Raw genomic sequence first — 23,928 nt, forward strand, 5'->3', positions numbered from 1 at the left:
GCCGGCTTGAAAGGCTAATCATTAACATCCCTCCAGCAGAAGAAGAGGTGGCTTAAAGAAAATGAATCCTTTTGCTATAGCAAACCCCTTTTCCTTGCCTGCCCAGTTTCAGACAAACAGTGCTATTCTTCTCCCTGTATTGTCATTTGATGTGCTATGGAATATCATATTCAAACCTAAAAGGCCAACTGCTGCTTCAAAGCAAGAAAAAATTAAATGCTTTTATTCCAAACAGTGCTGCATTTCCAAAACAGTGAAAGCAATCTGTTTGCAGTCAAAGAATTGTTTTGATGGGAAGTCTGATTCTTCTGACAGTTTCAAATAAGAACAATAATTTTTTCAACAGAAAAAAACCCAAACTTCCCTCTTCTCCCTCTGTCCCTCCCCACCTCCCATAATCTACAGAAGAAACAAATTCAAGTGTATCAAAACACTTCAACATTAAAATCCTAAATTCTTCAGGTCTAGGCTGAAATCTATTGTTTTGAGTCTCCACAGGTGAGCTGCACAACTAAGACATTTTCATCTTTCAAGCAGACAAAAGGACATCACCAAGAACCATTTGGAAACCTGGACGCTTTTAAAAGGAAGCGGCTGCTGTTTGCATAAGTAGTCAACACCTATGGCAGTACAAAGTCAGCCAAGAAGTCCAGTCTGCTTCACAGAAGGGCTAGTCTGAAGAAATAGAAAGGACTGAATGTGCCCTGCTGTGATCTCCCAGAAGGGCATCTTGGGCTGATGTTACGGCTGAAGTAAAACAGAATACTGGTTCGTGAAAGGCACAATAGGAGAAAGGATTGAGAACTGCAAAAGGAACCAAGAAGGCTAAGCACCCAACTGAGAAATCCTCTTTTTCTATTGAAAAAGCTCCTACAAAGGCAGCACCTGAGCAGCAGATTGTTGATTTCCGTGTTGGTGAAGGGTATTAATTTGGCAGACTCTTGGCTTTGTTGAGTATGTCACTGACTTTCTGAAGGAAATAATGGTCAACAGCAGATTCCTGGGGTGAGGTGTAAGAACAGGGTTGGAAAAGAGGGACATCTTCTTGACATGCTGTTTTCTGAGCTGTAGGTGTTTTTTCTTCTATTTTAAAATGCAGGAATAACCTTTCCTACATGTATTTGTCCAGCCACTTATGATACCTCTCTAAAATATTTCTGATGTGCAATTTTCTATGGCAAAGGCTCCTTAATCTTAAGTATGTTTTGGTAAAAATAAAGTTACTGTTGTTTATCAGATTCTCTTGAAGCTCACGACCTCCTGTGCAAGAGCAGATAGCAAACAGGTAGAAGTCTTCAGTTTCCCTCTGCTGTTTGCTGCTTCCCCATGTCTTTTTTTTCACAGCCTTTCAGGTGCTCATTATACAGGGTCTTGCCTCTGGAGTGCATAACTTTCTGATTTCCCACTGGCTTCAGGACCTGAGATTATTCATCACCTTAGAGAAGGTAGTTTGCATTTCATGAGTTAAAGCTCTTAGGTGGAGCTGGAATTGACAGAAATTTTTATGCTTACTGTAAGGAGTTCACTCAGTTATTGGAATATTACCAAGTTTTGGGTTGGTTCATATTAAGTTTTGAGCTGAGTATTTTGAGGAGTATTTGTTTGTCTTGCAGGCTTTTGTTCTTACTGTTTTGGTGTGGTTTTGCACAGTGTAAATTCCAAAGTATAGGTCATCTCTCTGCACCTGAGTTGTTAATTTTCTGCCTGCAAGCTGTAGCATCTCACACATGCAAGTAATGATGACAATACATTGGTGTGTGCACAGTACCTCTCCTGTCAACTGAAATGAATTTTAGTCAGAATTCAGGCCTTAAGTTTCAGGAGGGGATCTAAATCAACTTCAGGGCTAACGTAGGTGGTTTGTGCATTTGAAGTGACCTGAACCAAATGCTGAATCTGGTCAGCCTTTAATTTTGGTATGTATGGGAGCTAGGACTTGTACTAGATTTGTAAAAGATGTGGTGGTGTGGCAGATACAGTTAGTAAAAAATGCTCTCACTTTTTCAGGTGGACAAAAATAACAGGAAAAGCCAAGTAAGTGTTATGTGATTTGCCCCAGGGCAGCTGAAGTTTAGAACTTCTCTTGCCATTGCCAGTTATCATCCTGCTGGTCCCCAGGCTGCCGTGTTCTAAGCTCATTGTCCTCCAGGTTATGGTGCTCAGCTTGAGCCTTGTTCTTAGCTTTGTGTTTTATTTCTTCTCCCTTCTACTTCCACAGCTCATTTCTAACTCGCAGTCCTTTTTTAACACGGCCACTGTTTGTGATGCAAAATAACCAGTGTAGTGTGCCGCTCGCTTGATACTGCTATCTTGGTGTGCTACAGCTGCCCTTAACTGGGGAATTTATTTGTCGTGTTTTGCCAGGTATTTGGGTTTAATAAGCTCCCTCCCTCTTCATTCCTCACCAGAGACAGCACAGAGTTACAGCTTGAGCATGGCTTGCAGCCTGCTGCAAAGCTGTGCAGAGCAAATGGAGCAGCTGTTTTCTTATACCACCCTCAGAGGCAGAGGCAATGTGTTTTGAGCTGCAGTTGTTGAGCAGAGTCCATGATTCCTCCTGTGGGCACTGAGATGAAACTCCATGTCACAGTGCTGCTCTGAGGTTATCCTTTGTCTATGGGGAAGTCACTGTTTAGAAAGACACTGGAACACAGATGGCAAGAAAAGAAGACTGAGAGCATCAGTACAGGCAGCCTTTAAGTTTCTCTGATAGGACATTTTCTTGATGAGTGGTGACATGACACTTTGCAGGCATACTGAATTAATTCATGAGTCTCATCTGAGGTGTGTAGCCAGAAGCTTAAATGTTTGGAGAAAACAGAGGCAGAAGCCTTCTCCCTCAGCACACCTATGATCACAGCTGCAGACCTAAAATATGCTCTCTGTACTTCACAACTCTGCTGCTCTTGGGCTGCACAGAATGAAGCTAGGAGGATGTCAGCAGATGAGCAAAGCATCTGCCTGGCATTCACCCACTGCAAAACGGGATAATTGTACTTTCTTAATATATCTCTGCTTTTTTGACTGTGTGACTAGGGTTCGTGTGGGTCACAGTAACACAAACAGTACCTCCCAGTATTAACAATGTCACTTGTCATTTGATCAGATATCTGCATCTAGTTATTATCTAATGGAGTTTGAGCTCTGCAGCATTAACATTGTCATGCTCACTAACTTGAAATTAGTTTTATAATATAAGTGAGCAGGAAGCCAAAGTAGCTGTGGTGCTTTGTGTCTCCAGGAACAGAGGTCATGTCTGCTTTTTGGAACCTCTCGCTTGTGTTTTTATTGTTAATAAAAAGCACAGTTTAGGCAAGGAACCTCTTACCAAGCTCACGTTAAATCTTTGCACTTCAGTGTGTTACATAGGCTTTAAATTATCCAATGTCTGGTGCTTGTGGTCAAGGTAAATGTCTTGTGCAGCCCTACCCCTGCTTTTTTTGTTTGGTTTTGTGTGGGTCTTTTTTCCCCTCTCCAGTATCTGTAGGAAAACAGGGAAGAAGGGAGAAGAAGGAAGCATAGATGAAGAGTCAAAGACTATTCTACTGTTCACTGAAGAGTGTCCTTCAGGCTGGACAGCAAAGTCATTGATACTTAATTTAGACTTAACTTGCTCTTGAGTCACGCTGAGTTAGAATTTGGGGCTGTATTGGCTACTTTTTCGTTCTCCTTGCTTGATGGGTTGCCCCATGTGGCCTGTCTGATTTTTGGCAGGAGCAATAACTTGAGTGTGCTTTGTCTTTAGGAGTGATGTGGATGGGCTGTGTGGACGGGCTCAGGGCACAGACTAGGCACCATCCACTCAGCCTGTCTGTCCTGACAAAGTGTCACCTCATGGACTCTGGAGCAGCAAAAGCCTGCAACGTTATCTTCTCCAATGACACAAAAGACTTGTCAGAAATTGATGAATGGAATATTGATTAAAAGTGCACCAAATCTCAAGCACTAGGCTTCAGAGAACTTTTTGTAGTCCATCTCTCAGCTACACTGTCAAAATCACACTCGTAAGTAGAATAAGGGTTCAAACTGTTTAATGTGCCACACAATTCCCTGCTGGATGCTTAGGCTGTGATAAACACAGGTGTGTTTCAACTCAATTTAATGGTGTGCCTAAGCTTTAGAGGCAGCAAAGGATAACTGTTCTTACTTAAGGGAGTCAAATGGACATATTTCAAATAGTAGAAAATGTGAATGTGGAAGGAAGCTGGAAGACTTTCTTGGAATTGAATGAGGTGAAGTGACTACTGCTGGGCACTGTGATAGGGGTAGAGAGGTAGAAGCTGTGGGAACATAGCATCATGTTCCTCATGAAGTGTTGGAGATCTCAAAGCAGAAGCCTGTAGAGAGACTAAGGAGGCTCCAAGCAGCTTCATAGACATTCAGATGCCGTCTTACATTTGTGGATCTTGTATCATAAAAAAGGGGATATTTCCATGATGCAAATACTACTAGAACCATAAGGACACCCTCAAGAAAATGCATGAATAAGGTACCCAGACTAATTTTTTCTAAGGGTAACCAGAGAATAGTTGAAAAAAAACCCCAACATTTTTCATTTAGGATGGGCAATTCATAGTAGAGGATGCCATGACTTGAAGTATGGCCCCTCAATTCAAGAGAGATGTTGAGGTGCTGGAACGTGTCCAGAGAAGGGCAACAAAGCTGGTGAGGGGCCTGGAGCACAAATCCTATGAGGAGAGGCTGAGGGAGCTGGGGTTGTTTAGCCTAGAAAAGAGGAGGCTCACGGGTGACCTCATTGCTGTCTACAACTACCTGAAGGAAAGTTGTAGCCAGGTGGAGGTTGGTCTCTTCTGCCAGGCAACCAGCAACAGAACAAGGGGACACAGTCTCAAGTTGTGCCAGGGGAGGTCTAGCCTGGATGCTGGGAGGAAGTTGTTGGCAGAGAGAGTGATTGGCATTGGAATGGGCTGCCCAGGGAGGTGGTGGAGTTGCTGTCCCTGGAGGTGTTGAAGCAAAGCCTGGATGAGGCACTTAGTGCCATGGTCTGGTTGACTGGACAGGGCTGGGTGCTAGGTTGGACTGGATGATGTTGGAGATCTCTTCCAACCTGGTTGATTCTATGATTCTATGATTCTGTGAACAAAGGTATCTTTTAAAATGGCATGTTCTGAGTTGTAGTCTTTTCACGTAGCATGCTCAAATCCCCACAGAAGAGTTATTTCACAGATAGTTTTCTTGAGTCCAAATGACTGTGGCCAGGATGCTTCACATGAAGAAATGCTCACAGTGAGTTGGAGATCCGTAGAAATTATCAGTGTTGCTATCATTGTTGCTTAATAAGCTGTTTCTGGGGCAAGCAGAGGAGGACACGATTTGGAAAAGTTACTTCTCTTATCAGTTTTATAAAGCATGAATTTTCAATGCCTTGGCTTCTTACCACATATCCTAGATAAAAATCTCCATCTTCTTTAGACTGTGAAAAGAGAAATGATTCTGTCCTGCTTAAGTGTGGTGAAAAGAGGAAATGAAGTTGAATGTGGTCACCAGCAGGCTGGTGCCATAACCTGAAGTAAAGATGCTCTGTGAAGTGTCTCAGCTCAGTGATGGTGTATGTAAGTGATTGTATGACTGACATGACCACAGAAACTTGGCTTGTCTCATTTGTTGAGCATATGTTCTTAATCTGGTAAACCCTGTCTCAGAAATGTATAGAAGTTGAGGCACTTAGTGCCATGGTCTAGTTAACTGGATAGCCCTGGGTGCCAGGTTGGACTGAGTGATCTTGGAGGTCTCTTCCAACCTGGTTGATTCTGTGATTCTATGATTGTGAGTTAAGTCTGACCATTAGCAGTCTAAGAGCTGAAGGGTTATGTTCTGATATGATATCTCGTATCCAGTCTGACCATTAGCAGTCTAAGAGCTGAAGGGTTATGTTCTGATATGATATCTCGTATCCCTGGAGACACAAAGCACCATGGCTACTTTGGCTTCCTACTCCTTTGTATTCTATATGATATGATGGTATCTCATTCATTTCTCAGTGTATAACCTGTATAGGATGAAATAACAAGTGCAGAGCTGGAATTCAGTAGCTGATGGAAGCTGTTGTAAAGTACATCTGGGTGCTGAAAGTGGATTTTGTCAGTCACTTCATCACAAGCAGCACTGACAGGCGTGATGCATTTCCTGCTCTGATTTCCTTAATTAGCTTTACCCATAAATTTACACAGGTATCTCTATAACACATTTCTCTACAAGACAGAGCAGGAAATTGAATTAATAAAAAGTATTATTTCCCCTGGTAGATTAGCATTTGGAATATGAGAACCACATTTCTCAGGATTAAAACCAATGATTTTGTTTACCAGTGCCGATGCATAGGGTCTTTATACCTCCAACTGCTACACTGTGCAATTGATTGATTTTTAAAGGGTTTATTTATTTATTTATTTATTTAAATTATATTTTTTTAAACTTTGAGGATGACTTAAGTGTGTTCTTTGTGATTCTGGACAGGAATGAAAACAATACTTTCTGCCTAACAGCCAATCAGTGCCTCATCCAGTCTTTTCTTGAACACCTCCAGGGACAGCGACTCCACCACCTCCCTGGGCAGCCCATTCCAATGCCAATCACTCTCTCTGCCAACAACTTCCTCCTAACATCCAGCCTAGACTTCCCTCGGCACAACTTAAGCCTGTGTCCTGTTGTTGCTGGTTGCCTGGGAGAAGAGATCAACCTCCACCTGGCTACAACCTCCCTTCAGAGTAATGAGGTCTGCCCTGAGCCTTCTCTTCTCCAGGCTAAGCACCCCCATCTCCCTCAGCCTCTCCTCATAGGGTTTGTGTTGCAGGCCCCTCACCAGCTTTGTTGCCCTTCTCTGGACACGTTCCAGCACCTCAACATCTCTCTTGAATTGAGGAGCCCAGAACTGGACACAGGACTCAAGGTGTGGCCTGAGCAGCGCTGAGTACAGGGGCAGAATAACCTCCCTTGTCCTACTGGCCACACTGTTCCTGATGCAGGACAGGATGCCATTGGCTCTCTTGGCCACCTGGACAAACTCCTGCCTAGAAAGTTTTGCACAACAGTGGTGATCTATAACTTAATTTTATAATAAGGATTCCCAAGTGCTGAATGTATATTCAGTCTCATGGTGCATGTCAGGAGCGTTCCATGAATGTTCATATTACAGTAAGTTTAGAGGCAATAGAGGCTCAGTGTCTCTTTTTAGCTCTTTCCTCCTTCCTCATACGGCACCGTAAGGAACTAGTGGCTGCAATTTGATGCCAGGAACAAATAGGTGGGGATGGGAAAGAGGCAAGAATGTCTTGTGCCCAAATACAGTTAAACCAAGATGCGATGCAAAATAGTGCTGTACTGACTTGTAGCCTTGAATTCATGGTAGAATTTGCCCTCTATTTGATGGCAAAGCTGGTTTATATATTTCCATGCCATCTCTTCAGTTGTTTGTGGAGAGGCTCCATTGTACTAATGCCTAAAATGACTCTGCAAGTGTGCCCAGCAGAATTGCCAAGCCAGCTGTGAAGCCCTATGCATAACCTGAAAATACACCTGATGTTTTTCTTGTTCTGTTCTGAGTGGCTAGTGGCTCAAACTCCATCTTAGTTTTGTTGCTTTGTGGGCTTAGCTTTTCAAAAAGTAGAGATTTTCTGATTGTTCCGAGGTGTCAGGAGCTGTTGTGGCAAATTGAACTGTGTCAAGTTGAGCTGTGAGTTGATGACAGTCTTCAAACTCTGAAGCATATCCTTAGTAAAATAGGTCCTCAGACTTTGTCACACTCTACAGTGACTTCAGTCTGGATGTCGTCTGATCGAGCAGCCTTTATCTCCCCAAGATTCAGTAATTTGTAGCCAAAATTACAAAGGTTTAGCTGTCATCAGTGTGTTGTATAGAACAAATGTTAAAGCTGCCATGTAGAAGTAACACATACTTGAGCTATCTAAAAAGATAGGACATAGGAGAGGACAAGGCAGGACGGAGGAGACAGGACACACAAACATGGCTTCTTCTGAGGTTAAAGGACATAAAAAAGGCTCACTTTTTCTGCATGAAATACAGGAGACTTCTTTGAACCTTGCCTTTGTACAGGAAGCAAGCAGGAAGGTAGTAATTACAACACAGAGAAGGAGGTGCTGCTGTGTCTCTATCCATATTCAGTTTTCTGTCAACATAAAGAATGAAGCACATGCAGTCAGTGTGAGTCAAGTAGCCACATATTCCTGGAGAGCACTACAGTGACAGGAAAAAGAACAGTTCATAAATGATAAGTGCAGGGTTCTATGCTTTGGCCACAAGAACCCCAAGCAGCAGCACAGGCTAGGGACTGAGTGGCTGGAGAGCAGACAGGCAGAAAGGTACCAGAGTGTTGGTAGATAGTAGCTGAACTTTCTAGCCAGCAGTGTGGCCAGGTGTATCAGGAACAGTGTGGCCAGCAGGAGAAGGGAGGTTATTCTTCCCCTGTACTCGGCACTGGTCAGGCCATGCCTTGAGTACTGTGTCCAGTTCTGGGCTCCTCAACTCAAGAGAGATGTTAAGGTGCTGGAATGTGTCCAGAGAAGGGCAGCAAAGCTGCCAAGAGTCCTGGAACACAAACCCTATGAGGAGAAGCTGAGGGAGCTGGGGGTGTTTAGCCTGGAGAGGAGGAGGCTCAGGGGTGACCTCATTGCTGTCTACAGCTACCTGAAGGGAGGCTGTAGCCAGGTGGGGGGTGGCCTCTTCTGCCAGGCAACCAGCAACAGAACAAGGGGACACAGTCTCAAGTTGTGCTGGGGGTAGGTCTAGGCTGGATGTTAGGAGGAAGTTCTTGACAGAAGAGCGAATCAGTTGGTTTTAAATACTATATTTTACATACTAGATAACAATCAGTTGATTGTTCAGTCTAACTGTGGGCATGTGAAGTGTGAAAGACTAAAAAGATCACCTTTTACCAGGGGCTTGCAATAACAATAAGGAATAAAATACAGGTTGTCTTCTCAGCTGATAAGTTTAATGTATTCAGTGCCATGTCATCTAATTGTCAAGTTCTCCATCAGGAAGCCTTCAGACAAGGAGATGAGGTGAGGTGGATGTCCTTTGGAGTAGGTTTTTTGTGTCAGTAGTGGTGATGTCCTGGGTTGTACAAGCATCCTAAGGTAGCTTAAGACTACCTGTTCATTTTAGGTTTACTGAGAGGTCTAAACTTGGGTGGAATAAGAGACCTGTTGCTTCCTAATATCTGGAGTTAATTACTCAGATGAACCATAAGAACAGAAGTAAAACCAACACCACAGATAATAATTGGCATTGGAATGGGCTGCCCAGGAAGATGGTGAAGTTGCTGTCTCTGGAGGTGTTCAGGAAAAGCTTGGATAAGGCACTTAGTGCCATAGTCTGGTTGATTGGACAGGGCTGGGTGCTAGTTTGGACTGGATGATCTTGGAGGTCTCTTTCGGCCTGGTTGATTCTATGATTCTGTGAGGGCAGACAAGCAATTAGTGCAGAGTGCAGAAGGCACAACAGCTAGTTTGATCCTAGAGTTAGAGTTAAACTGGCACTGTTCCTGTTACAGGATGGTACACACCTACTGCTGAACATTATGTTGTCTGTGGAGTGCCATCTGGGTGGGGGTGTTACAGCTGTACTGGAACAAGGGTAGCTTGGGATGGAGTTGTTGCATCCAAATGCTCTAAGACTATGTAAACAGATTATTCCATCTTGAATAGCAATGGTAAGGGAAAAAAATCAGTGCAAGTACTTTTTAATCCAGGTTCAGTAGTAAGTAATACTACTGAAAACAGTGCACTTAAAACACTGTATTTAGCATAGAATCATAGAATCAACCAGGTTGGAAGAGACCTCCAAGATCATCCAGTCCAACCTATCACCCTGCCCTATCCAATCAACTAGACCATGGCACTAAGTGCCTCATCCAGGCTTTTCTTGAAGACCCCCAGGGACGGTGCCTCCACCACCTCCCTGGGCAGCCCATTCCAATGCCAATCACTCTCTCTGTGAAGAACTTCTTCCTAACATCCAGCCTATACCTACCCTGGCACAACTTGAGACTGTGTCCCCTTGTTCTGTTGCTGGTTACCTGGGAGAAGAGGCCACCCCCACCTGGCTACAATGCCCCTTCAGGTAGTTGTAGACAGCAATAAGATCACCCCTGAGCCTCCTCTTCTCCAGGCTAAACAACCCCAGCTCCCTCAGCCTCTCCTCATAGGGTTTGTGTTCCAGGCCCCTCACCAGCTTTGTTGCCCTTCTCTGGACATGTTCCAGCACCTCAACATCTCTCTTGAATTGAGGGGCCCAGAACTGGACACAGTACTCAAGGTGTGGCCTGACCAGTGCTGAGTACAGGGGAAGAATAACCTCCCTTGTCCTACTGGCCACACTGTTCCTGATGCAGGCCAGGATGCCATTGGCTCTCTTGGCCACCTGGGCACACTGCTGCCTCATCTTCAGCTTACTATCTATCAGTACTCCCAGGTCCCTTTCTTCTTGGCTGCTCTCCAGCCACTCTGTCCCCAGCCTCTAGTGGTGCTTGGGGTTATTGTGGCCAAAGTGCAGAACCCTGCACTTGGCCTTGTTCAATCTCATCCCATTGGCCTCTGCCCACCCATCCAGCCTGTCCAGGTCCCTCTGCAGGGCTCTCCTACATGGAGAAGGCAAGGCTCTGGGAAGACCTTAGTGAGATCTTTCAGCACTTAAAGGGTGTCTATAAGAAAGATTGGGACAACAATTTTAGCAGGATCTGTTGCAACAAGGTGAGGGGTGGTGGTTTTAAAACAAAGGGGGGGAAATTTAGACTATATCTAAGGAAGGTGGTGTGGCGGTTTTGGCTGTAACCCGCCCCCCCACACTTTCAGAAATGCCCCAGCTAACTCAGACAGGCTCTGGGAATATAAATGCAGCTATTTATTTACAGCAGCAAATATACAAGCAGCTATTTACAATATATACAGTTATATACAGAAATATACAAAGGATAAACAATACAGAAGCACAACTCCCCTCCCAGAAACCTGAGTCCCCAGGAGGGGTTCTCAACCACCCCAGCACCTCCCCCTGCCCCTCTCAACCTCACCCCAAATCCTGAGAAAGAATAGAGGTGCAGCCAAGAGGTTAAGAAGGAAGGTTAGTGGCAGCGAGGTTAATGAGATGTTGCTCAGTGTGAAGCCAAGGCAGAGCGAGAGCAAAATGGAGAATGTTATCTAATGTTTACTTCTTGTTCCCAGACTTCTCAGTGGGACTGTGAGAGAAGAAGACATCACAATTGTTTTCATTTCACAGCCTATTATCTAGTTCTTTTCACCAAAACATCCTAGCCTGCTTCTAACTAGCACAGGTGGTTACAATGATGGTGATGAAACACTGGCGCAGGCTGCTCAGAGAGGCAGTGAATGCCCTATCCCTGAAAACACTCCAGGTCAGGGTGAACAAGGCAGCTTGATGTAGTTGAAGATGTCCCTGTTCAGTGCAGGAGCATTGGACTAGATGATCTTTGAAGGTCCCTTCCAACCCAACCCATGCTATGATTCTATGATTCTAATGTTTGCTGGGTGTTGTGAGTTAAGGGTTAACTGAGGTACCCTGAGGTGGAATGCAGCACTGGTGGGCAGGTGGGAGTAATTCCCTTCCCTTTCCTGCCTACCCTCTATTTAGGGGACAGGAATTTCCAGGGAGCTCTCTCTGGGTTTCACCTTCCTGCCTGGTGGGGAGTTTATTTTTGTTTTTGCCATGTGGTTGGCCCTAATCCATCAGCATCTGTGGTTTGCTTTATATATATATATACACATATAGGTATATATCTATCCTCTTCCCCAATATTTCTGTACATCCCTTTTCCTTTAATACCTGCTATGTTTGTTAAAATTACTTTCTGAACTTCCAATTCTGTGCAAGTCATTTTGCTTACCCCCTTTTTTCCCCCTGCCTATTTTTTCCCAAAGCAGGGAGAGGGATAGGGCAGAGGGGAGTCATCTAAATTCTATTCTGGGAGGTTTTTACCCTAGGAGCCTTAAGCAGTGACAGAATGAACTGGTGCCCAACAAGGCATGGGGCCTGAACACAAAATACTCTTGCTTTGTTTGGAAAGAAAAAAGTAGAATTGGAAGTTAAAATGAAACTCCAGTTTCTGTAGACAAAAATCCCATGGTCTTCAAAACAAGGCAAGAAGGAAGTCCCAGGCAGCTACTGATCAGTCAGCCTCACCTCCATCCCCGGAGAGGTGGTGGAGCAGCTCATTCTAAAGGCCATCTCTAGCCACATGGAGGAAAAGAAGGTCATCAGGAGTAACCAACATGGATTTACCAAGGGCAGATCTTGCTTGACTAATCTGCTAGCCTTCTATGAAACCATGACCAAATGGGTAGATGAAGGAAGAGCTGTGGATGTCATATACCTTGACTTCAGCAAGGCTTTTGATACTGTCTCACATAACAATCTCTTAGATAAGCTCAGGAGATGTAGCATAGATAGTTGGTCTGTGAGGTGAATGAAAAACTGCTTGGCAGCAAAGTTCAGAGCATTTTCACCAGTAGCACAGAGTCAACTTGGAGGCCTGTGGCCACAGGTGTTCCTCAGTTCTGGGTCCAGTTTTGTACAATATCTTTATTAACAACCTGGATGAGGGCATTGAGTGCACCCTTGCCAAGTTGATGATACAAAACTGGGGGGGTGGAGTGGCTGACACCTGTCAGGCTGTGCTGCCATCCAACGAGATCTGGACAGGCTGAGAGCTGGGTGAAAGCAAACTTCAGGAAGTTCAATAAGGACAAGTGCAGGGTCCTGCCTCTGGGGAGGAATAACAGCAGGCACCAGTATAGGTTGGTGCTGCCCTGCCCCACATTGCTCTGTGGAGAAAGGCCTTGGAGTGCTGGTGGACAGCAAGTTCTGCATGGGCCAGCAATGTGCCCCTGTGGCCGAGACTGCCGATGGCATCTTGGGGTACATCAAGAAAAGTGTGTCCAGCAGGGCTAGGGAGGCTCTTCTCCCCCTCTCTCTGCCTTAGTGAGACTAAACCTGGAATACTGTGTCCAGTTTGGGGCTCCCCAGTTTAGGAGAGACAGGGACCTGCTGCAGAGAGTCCAGCAGAGAGCCACAAGAATAATTGGAGAACTTGAGCATCTCCCCTGTGGGCTGTTAAGTCTGGAGAAGAGAAGACTGAGAGGAGATCTGATCAATGTGTACAAATATCTGAGGGGTGGGTGTCAAGTGGCTGGGGCCAATCTCTTTTTGGTGGTCAGCAGCAATAAGACAAGGAACAGTGGATACAGATTGGACCATAGAAGGTTTCATCTCAACATGAGGAGAAACTTCTTTCCAGTGAGAGTGACAGAGCACTGGAACAGACTGCCCAGAGGGGTTGTGGAGTCTTCTCTGGAGACTTTCCAAACCCACCTGGATGCATTCCTGTGTGAAATACCCTAAGGGATCCTGCCTTGGCAGGGAGATTGGACTTGATGATGTCTGGAGGTCCTTTCCAACCTCTAAGGTTCTGTGATTCTGTGATTTCATGCTGTATAGGTGTACACACTGGTGGCTTGTTCAGTGACCCAGTGTTGTGGGTGAAGGGTTAACACTGAAGAAGCCATCTCTGTGTGTGCCTGTACAGCATGAAATATGTTTTGGGGTTGTTGTTTTTATTCTTTCTTTTTCTCCTGCTTTATAGAGGATGGAGATCTGAATTTCAATGCACAAATATTTCTAGGGGAGCTTGAGAAGTAAGTTCTCTGCTAATATACTTCATTTGTTATATGATTGCATGGCCTTTCTTCTTACAGATGCAACTTGACACAATAGCCCAGTGACTAATCAGCCTGCCTCATAAAATCAGGGTCTGCAGTGAAGGTGGTTCTGACTGGGCTAAAAAATACAACAGGAAAAGAAGATCTAATAACTGAGACACTCAGAATATCCAGAGAAGACTGAGTCCTGTATAATGGAGAGGAATGGACAAAGATTTCTGGTGGTGCTTTGATTCCTCGAGCAGCAGGAAGAAAGCCACATCTACCTGTTTCCTGGTTTAGCCTCTGTACAGGCATTTCAACTCAATAAAGTCATGTTTGCCTGACATCTCCATCCAGTCTGAGCGTGCAGATTGTTGCTTTTGTACTGTGTCTCAGCTCCTGTATTAAATGTAGCTTTGATTTATACTTTTAGAAGGAACCTGAGCAATTTTGGAATTCATGTTTAAGAATCAGAGTCTTGATTTCTTTTTTCCTCAAAATGAGACAAAGAATATAGAGGCAGTAACTGTAATCCCAGGTGAGCAAATACACAGAGTCACAGGGTTGGGAAGGGACCTCAAGGATTATCCAGTTCCAACCCCCCTGCCGTGGGCAGGGACACCTCACACTAGATCAGGTTGCCCAGAGCCACATCCAGTCTGGCCTGAAAAGCATCCAGATGAGGCTTCCACAGTCTCTCTCTGGGAAACCTGTTCTAGTGTCTCACCACCCTTATGGTAAAGAACTTCCTCCTTATGTCTAATCTAAATCTACCCTGCCCTAGCTTGCATCCAGCTCCTCTACCCCTATGGCTACCAGACATCCTAAAAAGTCCCTCACCAGATTTCTTGTAGACCTCCTCCAGATACTGGAAGGGCTCAATAAGGTCTCCTCAGAGCCTTCTCCTTTCCAGACTGCACAGCCACAACTTTCTCAGTCTGTCCTCATAGGAGAGGAGCTCCAGCACTCTGATTATCCTCCTCATGGCCCTTCTCTGGACATGTTCCATGTCTTTCTTCTAACAGGGGCTCCAGAGCTGGACACAGTACTGCAAGTGGAGTCTCACCAGCGTGGAGTAGAGAGGGAGCATCACCTCCCTTGCCCTTCTGGCCACACTTCTCTTGATGTGGCCCAGGGTCTGGTTGGCTCTGTGGGCTGCAAGTGCACACTGGCAGCACATACTGAGCTTCACAGTATCACAGTATCACAGTATCACCAAGGTTGGAAGAGACCTCACAGATCATCAAGTCCAACCCTTTACCACAGTGCCCAAGGCTAGACCATGGCACCAAGTGCCACATCCAACCTTGCCTTGAACTGCCCCAGGGACGCCGACTCCACCACCTCCCCAGGCAGCCCATTCCAGTGCCTAATGACTCTCTCAGTGAAGAACTTTCTCCTCACCTCGAGCCGAAATTTCCCCTGGCGCAGCCTGAGGCTGTGTCCTCTCGTTCTGGAGCTGGCCACCTGAGAGAAGAGAGCAACCTCCTCCTGGCCACAACCACCCCTCAGGTAGTTGTAGACAGCAATAAGGTCACCCCTGAGCCTCCTCTTCTCCAGGCTAAACAACCCCAGCTCCCTAAGCCTCTCCTCGTAGGGCTGTGCTCAAGGCCTCTCACCAGCCTCGTCGCCCTTCTCTGGACACGCTCAAGCATCTCAGTGTCCTTCCTAAACTGGGGGGCCCAGAACTGAACGCAGTACTCGAGGTGTGGTCTGACCAGTGCAGAGTACAGGGGCAGAATGACCTCCCTGCTCCTGCTGACCACACCACTCCTGATACAAGCCAGGATGCCACTGGCTCTCTTGGCCACCTGGGCACACTGCTGGCTCATGTTCAGGCGGGTATCAATCAGTACCCCCAGATCCCTCTCTGTCTGGCTGCATGTACCAGCATCCCCATGTCCTTTTCTTCCAGGCTGCTTTCCAGCCAGTCACTGCCCAGCCTGTAGCAGTGCTTGAAATTGCCCTGACCCAGGTACAGGACCTTGCACTTGGTCTTGTTGAACCTCATGAGGTTGGCTTGGGCCCACCTCTGCAGCCTGTCAAGGTCCCTCTGGGTGGCGACCCTCTGGGTGGCGACCCTCTGGGTGGCATCCCTTCCCTTTTTGGTTGTGAACCTGTGAAGCTTTATGGGTGTAACTAGAGCTCCAAACCAAGGAAGGCCTTTTGCTTTCAAGCTTAGACTGGCCCCAGAAAACTGGGGTTTCTGTGCTTAAGAAGATTGGAGCAAATTCTGTGAAATGACATCTACAATTACTTATTAGTGCTGGTTTGCTGTGACCCATATTGAGTTTGTGGCAGTGTGGAGGTAGAAGGTATCTGGTAGAGGAGCATTTAAATCACATTGTGTGGGTATTGCACTGAGTTGCCTTTGGGCTCCTGGTACATGCAGTTCATGCTTGCTTTCTTTTTAAGAACGCTTTTCCTCCATGCATATGATTTCCTTCTTGTCCTTACCTTTACCCTTACCCATTTTGCCAGCTGTCCAGGAAAACTTAAAATCTTTGAGTATTCCACAAGGGCATTTAGATTTGTCTGTGCTTGTGATCTGAATACAGCTCCAGGAGCACAAGGTTGCTGCATTCTCCTCTGCTCCAGAAGCAGGTTAAGAAGGATGTACTGACCACAGCAAGAGAGCAAAGAAGAAACAAAGCCTGTCTCCTCTCACAGCCCACGTGTGGTCCGGGATGTCAGTGGATCCTTTGCTTCAGATTTAGCAGCACTCTGTATACATGGAAGTGGAAGGGCTACAGAATGGTTGTGCAGTGTTAGAAATCCTTAGAAAAATGCTGAGACAGAGGAGACTAAGGCCACACCTGGTTGCATGTGTCTCTTATGGCATGGCAGAGGGAGGTGTAAACTAATCCTGCCTGGTCCAGATGGGTATTAAAAGACCTGCGGTTTAGTCAAAAATTAGAGGTTGATACAGAAGTTAACAGGTGAGAAGTGTTAGAGCCTTTGTTACACAGGTCAGTTTTATCATCACAGTAGCTTTCTGTGATTCATGAAAAGCTACTTATTTCTTCCACTGGAAGCCTGGATGCCATGTAGGTTTGTAGTCTGGGGGAAGGAAGGGTGGACCACACAGTCCTGTTCATCTGATAGGTTGTGTAACCTGGCTCTGGAGTTGCAGCTAGGAGCAGAATTGTGTATTGCATTTATGAAAGAGCTTCAGGGATTGTTCTCTGGGCAGCGAGGCACAGAAAAAAAAGCAAGATGCAGTTCCTTTTAGTGCATCATGTTTGACAAATTAGCTTTTGACCTTTCAGTGGTATTGTAGAAATATGGAAGTCTCTGCCTCTGTATACATAATTTCAAGTTATTAGGAAGATTTTTTTTTCCTATTCCCCTTTGGAAGCCTTGATTGGTGGAGCAAAATAAATGCTGAAAACCTGTTTGTTCTGTATTTCTGCAGTGTAATGAATGGATTATGTGGTGGATTATGGACTCCCCTCCCCCCACCCACTGTTTGAAATTTCCCAGACTAGCTTGGATGGTTTGGAAGTAAGATGAAGCTGTATTTACAGCATGGCAAAATGTACAAAATATATACAAGTATTTACAATTACACAGAAGTTAGAAATAATACAGAAATCCAGGCTCCCTCCTGGCCAAAGGAACTGCCCACAGGGGCTCAAAGCTACCCCCTTCTCTGTTCCCTCTCCCCTCTGTTTTGGATGGACAAACATAAAGCAGAAGCCAGCAGCAGCCACCAAAGCTTACATATTATCTGCCAAGGTTAGAGGTGAGATATTGTGCTAGTTTGAGCCTAGCTGGAATACTTTGGTGAGAAGAATTAGACTATAGGCTGTGAAAAGGAAACAGCGGTGATGTCTACTTCACTTACAGGCTTGCTGAGATGTATAAGAGCAAGAACATACACATAGATAACAGAGTCTCTCTCTGGGCTCTGGGGCTGCATGAACTAACCTGCTGTCTATGTGACTAACCCTTCTGCTTCCTAACCCCCCCTGGCCAACCCTCCAAACTCACCTCGAATGTAAGGCAAAGCCTGGGGTAAGATAAAGGGGTGGAGAGAAGGTGGAAGGGTGGTTGAGAGCCCCTCCTGGGTACTCAGGTTTCTGGGATGGCTGTTGTGTTTCTGCATTACTTTTTAGCTTGTACATTTCTATATATATTGTAAATACCTGCTTGTATATTGTGCTAAGCTGTAAATATAAACCTTCATTCAATTTCCAGATTGAATGAGCCTAGTCTGGGTGATTTTTCTTACGTGTGTGTGTGGGGTGGGTAACACCCAAACCATCACAGATATCAAAGCAGTTCAGGGTTAAAAGGAAGTGATAAGATGGAACAACAGACCAGCGAGAGAAACAAACAGGGCAACATCCCAGGACAAAGTGAGAGAATGTTGTTTATGTGTTGACTTTTTATCCCTCCCAGCAAACCAATAAATGATACAGACAACACCATTATTTTGTTCCACAACCAATGTTCTGATTTCTCTCATTGAAATTTTCCAATTACACTCTCATTGAAATATTCCAATTACACTCAAACCAGCACAGCTTATTGGGTACTGTGTCCAGTTCTGGGCTCCTCAATTCAAGAGAGATGTTGAGGTGCTGAAATGTGTCCAGAGAAGGGCGACAAAGCTGGTGAGGGGCCTGGAACACAAACCTTATGAGGAGAGGCTGAGGGAGCTGGGGGTGTTTAGCCTGGAGAAGAGGAGGCTCAGGGCTGACCTCATTGCTGTCTACAACTACCTGAAGGGACATTGTAGCCAGGTGGGGTTGGTCTCTTCTGCCAGGCACCCACCAATAGAACAAGGGGACACAGTCTCAAGTTGTGCCAGGGGAAGTATAGGCTGGATGTTAGGAGGAAGCTGTTGCCCGAGAGAGTGATTGGCATTGGAATGGGCTGCCCAGGGAGGTGGTGGAGTCGCTGTCCCTGGAGGTGTTCAAGAAAATCCTGGATGAGGCACTTGGTGCCATGGTCTAGTTGACTGGATAGGGTTGGGGGATAGGTTGTACTGGCTGATCTTGGAGGTCTCTTCCAACCTGGTTGATTCTATGATTCTGTGATTCTTTATTCTATGAAGAGCACAGGGATGATGATATGAAAAAGGTGTTCTGCTTTTTACTTCCAGTACTGGACAGTAGATATTAATAACTCTTCTGTGCTTATTTTCAGACTGGGTATTTCCATCTGCCCCATGGAGACTACTTCATTGAGCCCATTAAAAAGCATCCACTGAAGAAGGGCACACCGCATCCCCATGTTATCTATAGGGCCAACATCCTTCGGAATGCTGTAAGGAGAAGACGGGCAGTCCCGGCAGAAAAAGAACAAGCATGTGGATTGAATGGTACAGATACTGATGGGTTTTCCTCTGTTCTCTTTCTGTGTCTTTTAAAATACTTCTTGCTTCCACTGGTGTGCAGGCTTTTGACAGTGATTTTTTGACAGGCTGTTGAAAGTGGTTATGCAGAGTGAGAGCATCTCCATCAAAACTCCTTGAGAGCCACTCATATTGGTTCCTTTGTGAAAACTTACATCCCCTTTACAGAATCATAGAATGGTTTAGGTTGGAAGCGACCTCAAAGATCATACAGTTCCAAACCCCTGCCATAGGCAGGGACACCTCCCACTAGAACAGGTCACTCAAGGCCTCATTGAACCTGGCCTTGGACACCTCCAGGGAGGGAGCATCCACAACTTCCCTGGGCAACTTGTGCCAGTGTCTCACCAACCTCACAGTATCACAGTATCATCAGGGTTGGAAGAGACCTCTCAGATCATCAAGTCCAACCCTTTACCACAGAGCTCAAGGCTAGACCATGGCACCAAGTGCCATGTCCAACCTTGCCTTGAACTGCCCCAGGGACGGCGACTCCACCACCTCCCCGGGCAGCCCATTCCAGTGTCCAATCTACTTTAAATTTCCCCTCTGCCAGTTTAAACCCATTACTCCTCGTCCTGTCATTACAAATTTTTTGATCCTTCTTTTCACTCACTTTGCATCCAGAACTGTTCAGCATGTCAGGAAGACTTGAACTCCTGAGTAATTCTGGGATAAGGAGAATTGCAGTCATCATTATTTTCATTAAATTATTCTCACTCCATGTAAATACCATCTTCTGTATAAAATAGACACACACACGCCTTTACACAGAGTCCAAACTCAGGATTTCTATATTCTCTGTTACCAGAATATTCAAAGATTTTCATTTGGTTGTTCTGAAAGTAGAGTGCAAGGCATCCTCAGCAAAGGGCATTTTTTTGTAGAAGCAAAAGTAAAAATAACTTAAATATTAGCACAGTGATACTCAGCATCATGTCTTTGGGGAAGAGAAATTCACTATGTTAGAAGGGAAGTATCTAAGTATATAGCTAGAAGGTAGTTGATATCTCCTATTTACAAAATTAGTTCTTCTGTTAAGTAAAATAATTTACTTGGATTCATACCAAAACTGGAGTGGGCTGCCCAGGGAGGTGGTGGAATCACCATTCCTGGAGGTGTTCAAAGAAAGATTGGATGAGGCACTTAGTGCCATGGTCTAGTTGATTGGCTAGGGCTGGGTGCTAGGTTGGACTGGATGATCTTGGAGGTCTCTTCCAACCTGGCTGATTCTGTGAAAAATTTACAGATCTTTGATTGATTCTCTGATATTTGAGACCTGTCCAGTCAATTACACCATGGCACTAAGTGCCTCATCCAGTCTTTTCTTGAACACCTCCAGGGATGGTGACTCCTCCACCTCCCTGGGCAGCCCATTCCAATGCCAATCACTCTCTCTGCCAACAACTTCCTCCTAATATCAATCCTACACGTTCCAGCACCTCAACATCTCTCTTGAATTGAGGGGCCCAGAACTGGACACAGTACTCAAGGTGTGGCCTGACCAGTGCTGAGTACATGGGAAGAATAACCTCCCTCATCCTATTGGCCACACTGTTCCTGATGCAGGCCAGGATGCCATTGGCTCTCTTGGCCACCTGGGCACACTGCTGGCTCATCTTCAGCTACTATCTATCAGTACCCCCAGGTCCCTTTCTTCTTGGCTGCTCTCCAGCTACTCTGCCCCCAGCCTCTAGTGGTGCTTGAGGTTGTTGTGGCCAAAGTGCAGAACCCTGCACTTGGCCTTGTTAAATCTCATCCCATTGGCCTCTGCCCACCCATCCAGCCTGTCCAGGTCCCTCTGCAGGTCTCTCCTACCTTCCAATAGATCAACACCTGCTCCTAGCTTGGTGTCATCTGCAAACTTACTGATGCTGGACTCAATCCTCTGGTCCTGATTAGCAATAAAGATGTTGAACAGGACTGGGCCCAGCACTGATCCTTGAGGCACACCACTATTAACAGCTGCCAACTGGATGTGGCATCATTCACCACTACTCTCTGGGCCCAGTCCCTCAGGCAGTTCTTGACCCAGCACAGAGGGTCCAAGCCACGAGCTGCCAGCTTTGCAGGAGCTTGTGGTGGCAGATGGTAGCAGATCGTACTGCTTATTTGCTTTGTGTAACCTGTTTAATTTCTTCCTGCCTCTAACCTTTTATCTTGTATCTGCCTTCTGAGTTGTGTGGAGTGAGACAGTCTGGCTGTACTTGAGTGCTGGGGAGAACTGAGCATAGCTTCTGAGATTTTATCACTCAGATTGTTTAAGTTTGCTCTAATAGGCTTTTTTAATTTAGACTGCTGGCCTGATACTACTCATTCTAATGTGACAGACCTATTCCTGGTGGTGATAGTATGTTCATAATATTCCAGGCTAACAAAGGGAGTGTTATATGGATCAACAAAAGAACATACTGCCACTTACGTTTCCATGTTTAACTGACTTGACCAGCCTTTAGAGGTAACACTTGCTTTTGGTCAAGCAGTAATCCACTGTCACAAGTTGTGAAATCGATATCAAAAGGAGGAAAGAAAGCATTTCCTTGATGACATTTTTACCCTTTGTGTGGTAGAATATGTCATTGATTCCTCTAAGGACCTTAACTCTTACTTTGTATGTTGCATTCTCTTATCTCACTTCCATTGTAGCCAGCTCTTCAGCATGTGTACCGAGGAGTAAAGTCAGCGTCATCTCGTGTTTGCATTATTCAATGTTAAAGTGCAGTTGCTCCTGTTAGAAGTGAAATACAGAACAATAAAAACAGGAAAGGAATTTAATTTTTTTGCTTTCTGTGATAAATATATTTATACATAAGCTTTGGGGAGTACTTGGTGCATAAATAAAGTTTAGAAGTAAGCCAACTTCCCCTGTTTCAAGACCTTAAGCACTTTATGTTGTTTAGTCTGATGCCAGAAATCTATTTGTTGGTTTTTTTTAGCTTAAGGCATGACATTTGAATAATTTTCCAGATCTATGCTTGGGAAACCCTTTATGTATCCAGGCTAAACAGTAGTGGTGATTTTTGCTTGGAAAAGTGGAACCACCTAGATGCTTTCAAGTCAGCACCTAAAGTCGAATGGTGATAATAGTAATCAGAACTAATATGTCTGCCTGTACTTTATAGGCATATGTATAGGAACACAGGTGCAGGCTGCCCAGGGCAGGTTATGGAGTCTCCCTCTCTGGAAATGAATTCAAGACTTGCCTGGATGCGTTCCTGTGTGATCTGGTATAGGTGATTCTGCTCTGGCAGGGGGCTCAGACTGGATGATCTTTCAAGGTCCCTTCCAGCCTCTAACTTTCTGTGATTCTGTGTCAATATAAAAGTTAATTGTATAGGCAAAACCAAAAGAGAAGAGAGAAGACAGGAGAAGAGCCAGTGTCACTCCAGTCTTCACAAAGGGCAAGAAAGAGATTACAGGGAACTATAGACTAGTAAGCCTCGCCTCCATCCCTGGAAAAATGATGGAGCAGCTCCTTCTGGAGGGCATCTCAAGGCACTTGGAAGAGAATATCAGGAGTAGTCAGCATGGATTTACCAAAGGGAAGTCATGCTTGACTAACCTGTTAGCATTCTATGATGACATAACTGAATGAGTACATTCAGGGAGACCAGTGGATGTAGTCTACCTTGACCTTAGCAAGGCCTTTGATACTGTCTCCCATGATATTCTAGTGAGCAAGCTGAAGAAGTGTGGGAATTAAGAGCAGACAGTGAGGCGGATTAGGAACTGGTTGCAAGATAGAATTCAAAGAGTGGTGATCAAAGGTGCTAGGTCCAGCTGGAGAACTGTAACCAGTGGAGTCCCCCAGGGATCAGTGCTGCATTCAATCCTGTTCAACATCTTCATCAATGACATTGATGAGGACACAGACAGACAGAGTCTGCTCAGCAAGTTTGCTGATGACACCAAACTGGGAGGCTTGGCTGATACAGCTGAAGGCTGTGTGGCCATCCAGTGAGACCTGGAGAGACAGAGCTGGGCACAGAGGAACCAAATGAGGTTCAACAAGAACAAGAGCAGAGTCCTGCATCTGGGGAGGAATAATAAACTGCACCAGTATAGTCTGGGAGGTGATCTGCTGAAGAGCAGCCCTGTGGAGAGGATCCTGGGAGTCCTGGTGCAAGTTAACCATCATCTGTGCTATACTGGGTTTTAAGTCATAATAGCTGTTAAATTAATTACAGCTTAATTTAATTTAACAGGTGACTAGAATGCCATTAAGCTGTTTCCAATAATAGTTTTCTGTTCTTCCTAAAGGGTTTTAACTGACTGCAGGATTTTATTGAATTGTGGTCTTGCTACTGCCAGAGGAGTCTCCAGATTTTCTCTCTGCAACTCTACAGCTTAAACTGTTAGTCTCAGCTTTTCATAGAATCATAGAATCAACCAGGTTGGAAGAGATCTCAAAGATCATCCAGTCCTTGTTTAGCCACTTGGAAAAGGGGGAGGAAAAAAAAGCCCAGGTCACTGTTTTATTCTCAAAGGGTAGCCTGTATTTTTGTGGAAAAATATTGTGGCCAATGTAAGCAGCTTTGCTTGCTGGCAGAAGTCCTGGTACATGCTGTGTAGCTTTCCTATCTTTTAAAGAACGATGCTGACATTTGTTTATCCTATGTTTAATCATATCAATTACTATTCAGTTTGATTTGCTTATCTTCTCCAAAATGCTGAGTCTATTATTCTTGGGACAGTAAGTTGACACACGGAATGTGGTAACTGAGATCAATTCAGTGTTGAGGGAGGAACATCTTTCTCCCTGCATTCCAATACATTCAGTCAAAATGACCTCTGTGTTAAAGCAGGAACAATAAAACAAGCAGTTTGCAGGAGTCCATGGAGTAAATCTCATCTCTGGAATTGTTTGCATTG

General features: G+C 45.1%; 1 protein-coding gene across 1 annotated transcript in view; it reads left to right on the forward strand.

The window, feature by feature from the left end:
• Positions 1–23,928, forward strand: part of ADAMTS12 (ADAM metallopeptidase with thrombospondin type 1 motif 12) — a 257,252-nt gene that overhangs the window by 86,565 nt on the left and 146,759 nt on the right. The window contains exon 3 of the mRNA XM_064176516.1: positions 18,849–19,023. Within this exon, the coding sequence (XP_064032586.1) occupies positions 18,849–19,023 (175 nt within the window). The remainder of the gene's footprint in view (positions 1–18,848; positions 19,024–23,928) is intronic.

This window comes from Pogoniulus pusillus, chromosome Z, assembly GCF_015220805.1.
Source record: "Pogoniulus pusillus isolate bPogPus1 chromosome Z, bPogPus1.pri, whole genome shotgun sequence".
NCBI classification, from domain to species: Eukaryota; Metazoa; Chordata; class Aves; order Piciformes; family Lybiidae; genus Pogoniulus; species Pogoniulus pusillus.